Source organism: Camelus dromedarius, chromosome 13 (genome assembly GCF_036321535.1).
Source record: "Camelus dromedarius isolate mCamDro1 chromosome 13, mCamDro1.pat, whole genome shotgun sequence".
Classification (NCBI taxonomy): Eukaryota; Metazoa; Chordata; class Mammalia; order Artiodactyla; family Camelidae; genus Camelus; species Camelus dromedarius.
Window position 1 is genome coordinate 635,860 of NC_087448.1, and position 11,116 is coordinate 646,975.

Here is an 11,116-nt window from a genome sequence, read left to right on the forward strand (position 1 = left end):
GCCCTGAGTCCCGACTGGTCTGCAGGCCCATGGGCCCAGCAGCCAGCCGGCCTCGCGGACACAGGTGAGTCCTATGGGGGGGCGGTTTGCACTGACGCCATGCCAGCAGACCGTCTCTGCCCCAGTGTGAAAGGGCGCTGTTAAAGCCTCATCTAATCTGTGTCCTTTTTCTTGGGTTTTATTTGGATTTGCTTCCTCATGGCTTCCAGCCACTTTGTTGAGTCACATGTGTGAGGTGAGCAGAGATGTTTTTGCCTCACACGGCCCCGTCTCAGCTGGCTTTTCGGGGCTGTGGTGTTCCTGTGGTGGTCCTTGTTTTGTAGAGCCCTGCAGACATGAGTGAGATACCCACCTCTGCCTGTGCTGTCTGCAGTGATTTCCACATGGAAATCCAGATTCGCAGTGCAGTGAATGCCATAACGAGAGTGCAGATAGTTTTGCAGTATTATTTACATAAAATTGCAACGCTCATTTGTGATTTTAAGTCATAAGTAGCCATTTAAAGCAGTGGCATGCTGACGACAAGGTGGCTTGAAAGTAATGTAATCGAATTTGGGGAAGACTTTAAAGTCTTCTCTCTTCTGCTGTCCCCTCCGTTAGTCTGTGTCAGGGTCACATTTATTTTTCTCAAGGTCCTTTTGGAGAAATGGGCCAGCGCCTCTGCAGATTGGCCAAAAAAAAAAAGTTTAATTCTAGGGTTAACATAGTATATCAGAAATGAAAGAGATACTTGGTGTGTTGAAGAATTGTGAGACTTAAGACAAGGAAGGGTGTAGCGCAGTGGTCGCGCCTGTGCTCAGCGTGCACGAGGTCCTGGGTTCGATTCCCAGCGCCTCCGTTTAAAAAAAAACCTAATAAGCAGCTAGGCCCAGGTCCTCCCCAGCTGCCCCCGAAAAAGAGTCATGAGTTAAAAATCTGATTTGTCTTTAAACTCCCTGTTTCCCAGTCATAAGAATGTATGAATCAGCTTGAATTTTTTATCCCTTAAAAAAGTCCTCCCTCAACAGCTGTGTCGGGGCCCCCAGGCATGCGCCCCAGCCCCGTCCAAAGAGCACTCAGCCAGGAGGGCCCTTCTGTTCCCCAGGGAAACCGGGAGCACATGCAACCTCCTGACTGAAAAAGTAACGTAAAATGTGCATCATTTCCAGCCATTTGCTGTGAGTTGTCATTCTGGTACAAAGTCAGGGACCCCTGGGGTTCTGGTCCTGGGGAAGCCCAGGTGATTCGGACCCACGTCTTCCCACGTGTGTGGAGGCTGCGGTCTCATGGGGCCGCAGGCTTCCGTGCAGCCCTCAGCGTGCAGCCCCTACCTCTGCTCACCTGGCTGCTGCTGCCAACCATGGCTGGAGACGGGCCCGAGGCTCCAGGGGCCTGTGCTGAGGTTCCCCTCCACCCCGCCAGAGGTGGCCCTCCTGCCTTTCCCTGGGCTGCTCGAGGCCTGTGCTGCGGCGCTGGGGCTAGCCTCCCAGCCTGGCGCTTCCGGCCCTTCCAAACTGCACCATTCGACCCCCTCCCCACCTTCCCAGTCTCTGGGCAGTGGGTGGGGGTGCAGCTCCCAGGTCCCTGGAAGCGTGGCTCCCGCCTCTGCGCTGACGCATCAGCCAGTTTCAGGAAGCAGCTGTTAGGGGTGACAGATACTTTATTGTGATGTGCCACCCCCTCTGCCTGCTCTGGGGGGCTCTGTTTAGATAAGCAGCCCCGAGGGGAGGCCATCAGCCGAGGGAGCTATTGTGAAGGTGCGGCTGTCTCGGGTTCACGGGGCTCAGCTGCTGCATGACTCGTCGGAGCCACAGCGAGTACCTGGGGACCTTGGTGACCAGGAGCGGCTGGCCAGGCCCCGCCGGGGGCCCCGCGTGCAGCAGCCCCGTCAGGAACCAGGTGCCCCCGCGCCGCCTGCTGACCGCGCTGCCCGCCACCCACTGCGCCACCCCGGCTGCCACACCTTGCTCGCAGCTCATCCTCGTGGTCACCGTCATGTTCAGGGTGCGGCCGCACTCCTCGGAGTCCATGGGCTCGATGGGCAGCTGCGCGGGCGCCAGGCCCAGCCTGGGGCCGGGGAGCGTCCAGCCGCTGAGCAGGCCGCGTGCCCGCGGCACCAGCACCTGCTCAGCGAAGTCGGCCTCAGGTGCGCACACCGGGCGCGCGGCGTCGGGGCAGCGGAGGGGCCGCGCCAGTGCCAGCAGGGCCAAGTCGTTGTCTCCCGTCTCCGCGTCATACCGCTCGTGCACGTGCATGGCCGCCACCGGCGCATCCTCGGGGGCCCTGCGGAGACCTGCGGGAGGCCGCGTGTTGTGGGCAAAGCTTGGTGGGTCTCTGCCTGAGACTGGGGGCTGGCTGGACACCCACCCCCGGCCAGGCCCTCCCTCCTCATCACTGCTCGCTCATCCACAGACAAGCACCGCGGCCCGGCCTGCCCTGCCCTCCAAAACCCGAGCGAGTTCCTCGGGGGAGGCTACAGTGCCGTTGAGGATGAGGTCAGGAGAGCAGGAAGGGGTCGGGGAGCTTCTCCAGGCGACCACAATGGGCTGGTCAGAAGTCGTCTTCTAGGCAGATGTTTTGTTGACTGAGAAATGTGTGGAGATGGACAGTCAAGTATCCGCGGGCCTGAGAACCCTGGGGGCACGTGCTCAGGCACAGCCCAGACCGGGGGCCCGGGCCCGCGGGGCTCCAGCTCAGCGTCCAGTCTCCATCCACTGCGCCTTCCTCCTCGGACTCAGCACTGGGGTCTGTCTGCTCGCTGTGTGCAGACGTCTAGGTGTTTCACGTCTGCTTCTGACTTTATACGTGGCCTCACTAGCGTGGGAGCTAAATGCAGTCTGTGTTACGTTAGAAACAAAAATTCTAGATTTAAGCTTTTCATTTTATTTCTACATAGGACAGTTTTTCTTTCTAATATGATCCGATAAAATGAATGATGAAACTTACTTGCTCTCACACTGATGTTTCTGTACCGCAGCGAACACCCTGCTGTCGTCAGCACCACGTTTTCCTTTATGATGACACCGCCACAGAAGTCTTTTCCTTCGGAATTTGCTAGTTTCACCTTTAAAAACCAAAACAGACAATAAAGAGCTAGTGACACTCTGCAGGGCGAGGGCAGCACGGTGTAGTGGGCTCTGAAACAGCCCCCCCCCCAGTGGGGGCGTGCGGCTCCAGGGCCCAGCTCCAGCCAGGCGCTGTGGGGAGAAGCCGCCCCTTCAGGAATGCTTATGTTCTGAGAGAAATGGGGATTCTGAACTCAGAGACAGGCCTGGACGGCTGTAAGTAAATCTGTAGATTTTCACTTGGTGCAAATAATGGCGAGACTGGAGACGTGAATTCAGCAGGAGAAAGTGCTCTGCAGAGTGATGCTGAGATTAGTAAACAGTCCACCTAAATCACGATGCCTCTTTTTTACTCTGGTGTTACGTTTCTAGGTGGTAAAGAAGATGGAAAAGACGAAACATGTTTCTGAAGTGTCTGTTACCTGCCACGGGAACACCTGAAGCTCCTGCTTGCTTCTCTGCGGCATGAGGGTCCCGCACGCACAGCTCTCTGCATTGTGACGGCCACACGGAAAGAGAGGTCAGTGCCTCCTGAGGAGACGCCAGCCTCGTCTGGTTGCTGACCCCTCCAGCCTGTTCCTTAAAGCCGATCAGCTGAGATACTCCGTGTAGATGCAGAGCAGGGGAGGCCCGGGTGGCCTCAGCGGGAGACTAGACCCCTGGCCCTGCCACAGCGACCCCTGGCCCGCATGGAGGACATGCGTCTAGGACGTGCCCGCAGAGGACGTGGCGCGCAGGGAGCTCACCGTGTGGGAGGCAGGATCTGTGGTCTGGGCCCAGCGTGTGCCCCTCCGCACAGCTGCACGTGTAGGACTCCGGTCCCGGGTGGCAGAAGTGCTGACACCCGTCGGTCCTTGAGGGGTGACACTCATTTTTAGCTGAAAAGGAAAAAAATGGGACCCCAGAACCGTCAACCTGGAAGTAGTCTTTCTTAAACTGCCTTGTGCCCGGGGTGGGGGGGTGCCTGGATTTTCACTCTGGAAGTCCTCTTTCTTGTCAGACTGTGGTCTTCTGCTGTGAGTGTTCCCACCCCCCACCCTGGATCCAAGACCGGCTGGAGAGAAGGCAAGGCAGTGACAGCCTGTCCCTGTCCCCAAGAGCAGCTTGGTCCCGGAGTCTGCAAGCCCCGTGTGCTCGCTCTGGCTACAGGAGCTGCTCCCTTTAAGTGGCGTCTTCCCAGCGGGGTACCGTGACCTGCTGTGGGTCCAGCAGGTGGGGTGGGGGAGGGGCAGGCGTGGGGTGAAGCTGGAGACCCTCCTTTGGTGTGTGCTGGGCTTGGGGTGCCTACACAGCATGGGGGGGGGGCCCTAGCAGGCGGCTGGAGTAGAAAACTGGGCTTCAGAGGAGAAACCCAGGCCAGAAATGGTGTTTGTCCCGGAAAGTTGGCTCTGCGTTGACCAGAGGTATTGGAGGACTGAGTTTACGTCTGCACCTAGTACTTACTGACGGAACTGGCTTTGCCCACCCCCATGAGTAAATGTTCACAATGTTTAAGAAACGTCAGTCGACCAGGCTGCAGGGAGGGTCTCCACCCACAACCGAGGGAGCTGCGTGCAGTCCCTGCCCCCTGTGGACCCATCACCCTGCTCAGGGTCAGCCAGGCCCCAGGAGCACCCGCGAGTAGAGGGCAGATGGTCAGGGTGAGTGTGGGACTGGGAGGAAGAGGAGGTGACCCCACAGGGGGTGGGTTGGGGATTAGGGTTAGCGTCTGGGAGCAGTAGGGCCTTTTCCAGAATGTGATTCCCAGTGGAGAACCAGGTTCCCACCTGTGGGCGCTCTCCTGGATGGGGCTGAGGCGGGATGGGAGGGAGGGTGAGGTGGGGGTGGAGTGGGGGTAAGGTGGGGAGGGGATGGGGCAGGCGGGGGCGGGCTCACAGAAGGCGCAGTCACGGCCCTCGTAGCCCGGGGCGCAGGTGCAGGTGTAGCTGCGGATGCTGTCCTGGCAGGACCCGTTGTTGAGGCAGGGCTGGGAGATGCACGGGGAGCCACCTGCCGAGAGGAGCGTGAGGACCTCGGACAGGTCCTCCGGCCCCGCTGCCCAGGACACCAGGAGGCCGGAGGGGGCTGCTGCCCGCAGGGGTCCTTGCTGAGCACCCACATGACCGCAGCTCCTCCTGATGCTGCCCTCGGTCACTGTGGTCCAGCTGCACTCCCTGCAGGGTCACCCAGCATCCCCCATGCCTTGGCTGGACCGTCACTTCCCTCAGCTTCACTAGGTTCTGACCCTTCAGCCCGAGGCCAGAGGGAGCTTCACCCTGATGCCCACAGGACCCCGGGGCCTTCCCCACCTCGTCCCCGGGCAGTGCCAGGCTCTTCCTTTGGGCTGAGGGTCCAGGAGCCCAAGGCTTAACATCTGGAATCCACCAACCTAAAGCTAGCAGGTGTCCTGAGCCAAGGCCTTCCCTGATCTTAATGGAGAAAACAGGACATAATCCTGGAGTCGGCGGAGGAAGTGCTTACCCATGTACGTCTTCCAGAACTCGGCCTGCAGGGTGAAGACATGCAGGTGTTACAAGCGCGTGTGTCTCCCTGTGTTGCCCCGTGGGTGGGCTTGGAGATCGGAGAAGGCGGGTGCAGCAAAGAACACCACTCTTTACATCCGCTCATATCCTCCTTCATAGACATCCCGTGTCCTACTCAGTGTGTATTTACTGTGACCCCCTTGAGGAAGGAGAAGTCTATGACATGGCGCAAACACCGCGACCTCCCGGGGCCCTTCTGACGCCCACTGCCCCCCAGGCCGTCTCCATGTCCCCGCTCTGTAGAGCACATGATGCAGATGTAAACAATTCACATCACTTTTTCTTTTTTTTATAAGGCAACTCCACAATGATTAAATATTTAAAGGTGGGGGGGGGTTAGTCTGGGGTGGGGGTATCTAATTAGGAGAATCGGGCTTAAAGCCTAGCAAGGAAACAGACACGTAACTGCCCCCCCCCCCCCCCCCCCGCCGCCCAACGTCGCAAGTCCCGGGCCAGGAGCCCTGGTTTCCCTCTGCAGGAAGCCTGACGCTCAGCTGCACTAAGGATGGTCTGTTTCAGAGGAGTCTTCTTACCCACGAGCACCTAAGAAACCATGATTTTACAGTATTTTTGAAACATGCTAGAGACATAGGCTAACACTTTGTCCAGAATCAACTTTAAATATCACTACTTTGACACGTGGAACTGGAAAGTCTTTACTCAGTATCTCCCTGCTCCGAGATACTCACACACGTGCAGTCCCTCTGTCTCCCGACAAGCCTGAGTCACGGAGAATGGCAAATTCTCCCTTGTGTGGCTTAGCGGGCACACGTAGCCACTTTTAATCCAACTTACAGACTACGAGTGACGTCCTTACCAGGCTGGCCCCCCAGGCCGGGTTTTTATGTTGCTGATGTATTGAAACAACTATGTTCTACTGCAAGTAACAAATCCTGTCCGTCTTAACCAGCTGAGGCCTCTGTGCTGGGTCAGTCTGATCAACGTGCTAACTGGCTCAATCTGAAGACAGTGCCCCGCGCCCCCACATCCTGGCTGGGGCAGGTGGTTTTCCCTTGTCTGTCTCGGTTCCCTTGTCTGTAAAATAAGGGCCACATCAACCTCACAGCTAAGTAACTAGGTTAGTTTAGTCTCTGAGAAAGTAACGTTCTCTAAGGCAGCAGCAGTTGAGTGAGGGGAAAGCGAGTTCACGGTGGGTACATACAGTGGGGGCATCATGTTCAAACACTTCTCTGGCTTCTTCATAGACACAGATTTCTTCATAACATTCTTTTTCTAAATTTCCCTGGAAGAGCTCTTCCAGAAGGTAGGAGCCAGCCCGCTTCCATCTCGCCAGAACTTCACTTGCTTTTGAGGCGGGAAGAAACACTGCAGCAAGACAGGAGTCCAGGTGCCTCGGCGTGGGTGGGAGCCCCAGAACTGGGAGCCCCGCTTCCCACAGGTCAGGGTCTGCGCTGCGGTGCCAAGCGGACCCCACGCCTACCGCTCAGACTGGGGAGGAGTTCTTCCCGCTCCAGAAGACGTGGGTCCCAGGCCCCTCGCACGCGGCCGCCTGTAGGGGGGATGTCGGGGCAGGACCCCCACTCACGTTCTGTGGGGGACTGTGACGCGGCTGCGGGGGGCTTGGGGACGCAGCCCTGCTGGGCAGGTGCTTCCCAGCGGTCTGCACTGGGGTGGGGTGGGGGTCTGGAATGGATGTGTGAGGGTCACTTTGGTCTCTGCCACAAAGCACCTCACTCAAGTGGAGGGTGGCCAGTTTGGCTACAATCTTGGGTGCAGAGGAGGGAGCGGTGAGCCCAGACCAGACGGGCTCAGCCCTCCCCGAGGTGTCTACCACATACCACATGCTCCTCACACAGGGGCGGGGCCGGCGCGGGACGTCTGCGGAAACCAGACAGGCCAGGCCCTGATTCAGCAAACCACATCACACACAAGGCACTGAGCTACGATCAGGGCGGCAGACAGGTGAGGAGTCAGGGCGCTGCACACCAGGAGGACCAGGTAGGAGTGGGAGGGCTGCAGGGCGCGGAGGGCGTCCCCGTGGAAGGGGAGCTGAGTAGGAGTCCGCTTAGCACAGAATGGGTGGGAGGCGGGGCTGGAGGGGCTGTCCCCTGGGCAGCCCTCTGCCAGGACAAACCCCACTCTCTAGCCAGGCACTCTGCTGCCCGGGACAGACTGCCCCAGTCTGGGCTGAGTGCCAGCCATCAAGGCGCAAACAGATGGCCAGGCCACAGCTCCTGGGAGTCTTCTTGGAAAAGACCACTGGGGTGGCCCTTGGCTGTTTCTTTGCCCTTCCCTCCACCTTGCTGCCTGGGGCACAGGAGTGACAGCTGGAACTCTGACCCCCAGTCGGGAATATAAGGATGAGGGCCACATGGGGAGGACTGCACGGTGAGCCTCGTTACAAGGGCTTCGGTCACGGTCACTGGATTTGGGGCCCACCCTGTCTCTTAACTAAAGACCCTATTTCCAAAGGCCGCATCCTGGGGCTCTGGGTGGACATCAAGTCTGGGGCACTACAGGTGGTGTCCCCAGACTTCTCCACTGTGAGGACGATACTTTGCGACTGTGAGTGTCTGTTCTCCAATGGTCTAACTGAATGTGGTTTGTCCTGAAGCAGCGATTAAATTTTAATTGCAAAACAGTGCCTTACAACTCTCATTCCTTCTGCATTTGCTGACTGGCCTTCTCCCGGAAAGGAGGACTGTCTCTTGTCCAAATGCTTTGTGGGTTAGTTTATTTAACAGATTTAAAAGTTCAAATCAGTGTTTTCCATCTCAGAAGTTCTGTTTGGTTGTTCCTCACGTCTGAGCCTTCTCACGTCTCTTGTCTTTAGCACGGTTCCTGAAACACGCCGAACCTTGGGCTCTGTGTCTGGGCATCAAGGTTTCCGTGAGTCTGATTCTATTCTTTCTACTGCAGGTTCATGGTTGTCTTGTTCCCTGTGTGTTTGGGGTTTTTTCTTTCACCATGAGTGGCCCGTGGGCTTCTCTGCAGAGGACCCGCATCTCCCCGGAGATGTTAAGGCAGACGTGACGCTAGGCTGTGGGTTTCCAGACCCCTGGGCCGACTGTGGTGACTGATTCTCCGGAGAGGTTTTTCTTTCTCCATCCAGTGCCAGCATCCGGTTGGGGAGTTCGTCTCGTTCCTCTGCACGGTCTGGGCTGGCTGGGGTCCCCTGGATGCCCCACCTCCCTGGGGCCGGGGCAGGCTCTGTGCCTGGGACTGCGAGGTCCCGGGTTCCAGGGGGACCAGGTGGAGGGCTGAGGGCTCCGCTTCCCCGCCTTCATTCTTTGCTGCTGTTGGCCTCTCCCCCGTGCCGGGCAGGTGCACATATTAAAGACGGGATAAAACACCTAGTCTGTTTCCAGTTCTATTGGCAGGTTTTCCTGGGTGTCTGGACCACACCCCCGCCAGTCCCCACATTGTTAAGCTGCTGTGGCCGGCCGTTCGCGGCGCAGTTGTGAGCTCTGTGTTGCCAGCAGGGCCCTCTTACGCCACATTTGGAGCTTTGGATTTTATTCCAAAGGTTTGCCAGAAGAGGGATCTGACCCCCTCCTGTCTGCTGTGCTGAGATGGATGGGCAGGGGAGGTGGGCCAGCTGGAGGCTTGGCTGTTGGGGACAGTGCTGTCCGAGAGAAGTGGACGCAGGCCCCAGGGTTGTGAATGTCCCGGTACATTTGGAACATGCAAAGAAAGAGGTTATGCTAACTTTCCTAACACTTACGTAACCCGATAGATCTAAAACACTAGCATTTCAACCCACAACTGTTGTTGAAGACTAATCATCTGACTTTGCATTTGATTTCCGTGCTAAACCTTCACCATCTGGTGTGTTCTGCACTCCGGGCAATCGGACCTCGTCCTGGGGTCAGTGCAGGGGCGCAGTGGCTGTGTGTGCAGCGGGGCTGGGGGGCTTGGGGGAAGCACAGGTCTGGTACTCCCCATCCACTGACCCCTGGGGAGCTGCAGACAGAGCTGGGGGGGTTTGGGTAGGTCCGAAGGAGGAGGGGGTGAGGGGGTGGAGGAGAACCTCCACTCACAGCTCCCGCTGTCCGGATAAACATGAAACCAAGACATCTGAAAACTCCGCAGGGCCTACCACTCCCTCTAAGGAGACAGCTGGGCAGCCGACTCGCTGAAGTGGTCGTTGGTGCCCCCTGCTCCCCCGGGAGCCCAGCAGCTGTCACCACAGCCCCAGACAGCCCTTAGCTCTGTAGCTCTGCCGGGGGGGAGGCTGGGAGGGGCTGGGCTGTGCTCCCGGCCCCCCAGAAGCCATGCCCCGTGCAGTCCTGAGCCCCTTACCCAGGGCAGGTTCCATCTGGGCGTGGCTATGGGGGCCCCCTGAGGGCCACGGTCACTTCCAAGGTACTTGCCCCGGATGGCAGACGCCATGAATGTCAGTCACGCTGGGGCCCCTTGGCTCCTGGAGGAAGCCCCCACAACCCCACCCCGTGCTGAGTCAGAAAGGAGGCCCGCAGCGGGCGCCTACCTGTGGGCTGGATGCGGTGTGGGGCCAGGAGCGCAAGCAGCAGGAGCAGCCGCAGGACCGGGGTGTGCGTGGCCATCCCGACCTGGTGGTGCATGCAGAGGCCGGAGTCCACTGCCGACACGGCGCCAGGCCAGCCCGGGGGCAGGGAAACCCACCCCCTCCCCCCGCTCGGAGGTGCTCCCCGCGAGGACACTGAGTTTCCTAGATGTTTTTTGGGACAAACTCCGAGTTCTGTCTCTGTCTTCAGTCCTGTATTTTTCTGTTTAAGGAAAGAGGGAAGAAAAGGCAGAGATGAAAAGCCAGAGCAGAGCGGGCTGCGGGCCTGGAAGGCGTCTCTGCCAGAGGGAATGCGGGGGAGCTCAGCCGGGGGAACAGGGTGCTGGACGCAGAGGCCATCTGCCAGCGCCCCAGGCCCGAGGCTGGGAAGCAAAGCTCAGGTGGGCCCCCGGCGGGCGGCAACTCTGGGCCAGGTGTAGGGGGCAGGAGTCCGCCCTGCGCAGCCAAGCTCCACGTGGGGGATCAGGGTTGGGGGCCTGGAGGGCCTCTGGGAAGAACCACGCTCAGTGCCCCAAAGGGAGACATTGGCCAAACTCTGTCTGAGGGGCCAGCAAACTCACCCCACCCTTGAGAAGCTCCCAGTCCCGCTCACCAAGCAGGTCAGCTCGGGACCACCGGTGGATGCTCTGTCTCCGTCTCTCTCCCTCCTCCTACGCCTCATAAATCCAGGTTCCCTTCTGTTCAGGGGCCTCAGACGAGAACCCCCACGGCACCCTCTCTCACTGCCTCCTGTTAGTTTCCTTCAGAGTCTTGTGTGATGTGTTTTCCCAGCTGTTTTGTTTGTTCTGACTCAGGCACCTCGGAGGTCTGGGCCTACCTCTGCAGATCTGACTGGCCGGCCTCCGTGGTCAGGGCTGAGCCCTGTTCTTGGCAGGAGGAAGCCCTGTGTTGCCTGGCATCGTCGATGAGGACATACCCGACTCGACGACGTAGTGCCCCCAGGATCTCCCCACAGAGCTACCCTGCTGCGTTTGTAGCTTAAAGTCGTGCCGGGCGTGCTCGGAGATGGTGTGAAGACTGCTTCTCAACGACTCTCTCCAGGG

At 58.7% G+C, this 11,116-nt stretch overlaps 1 protein-coding gene and 1 long non-coding RNA gene across 5 annotated transcripts; one reads left to right on the plus strand and one right to left on the minus strand.

Annotated features, from left to right (window-relative positions):
* Window positions 1–66: 66 nt before the first annotated feature.
* On the minus strand, window positions 67–10,839 carry PROZ (protein Z, vitamin K dependent plasma glycoprotein). 4 transcript variants are annotated; one of them, XM_064492929.1, is made up of 11 exons: window positions 10,666–10,839; window positions 10,017–10,275; window positions 7,008–7,076; window positions 6,729–6,892; window positions 5,505–5,529; window positions 4,920–5,033; window positions 3,791–3,922; window positions 3,467–3,534; window positions 2,926–3,043; window positions 1,943–2,272; window positions 67–660 (listed from the first exon to the last, which is right to left on the minus strand). In XM_064492929.1, the coding sequence occupies exons 1-11, from the start codon at window positions 10,732–10,734 to the stop codon at window positions 500–502; spliced, it is 1,509 nt and encodes a 502-aa protein (XP_064348999.1). In that variant the 5' UTR covers window positions 10,735–10,839; the 3' UTR covers window positions 67–499. The 4 variants fall into 4 exon arrangements, with proteins under 4 accessions (XP_064348999.1, XP_031322211.2, XP_064348998.1 ...); XM_031466351.2 differs by lacking the exon at window positions 67–660 and having other exon boundaries at window positions 1,622–2,272; XM_064492928.1 differs by lacking the exons at window positions 67–660; window positions 7,008–7,076 and having other exon boundaries at window positions 1,622–2,272.
* LOC135322756 (uncharacterized) lies at window positions 6,810–8,168 on the plus strand. The gene is made up of 2 exons (XR_010383548.1): window positions 6,810–6,914; window positions 7,384–8,168. It is a non-coding gene; the product is annotated as an uncharacterized LOC135322756 (long non-coding RNA).
* Window positions 10,840–11,116: the final 277 nt, after the last annotated feature.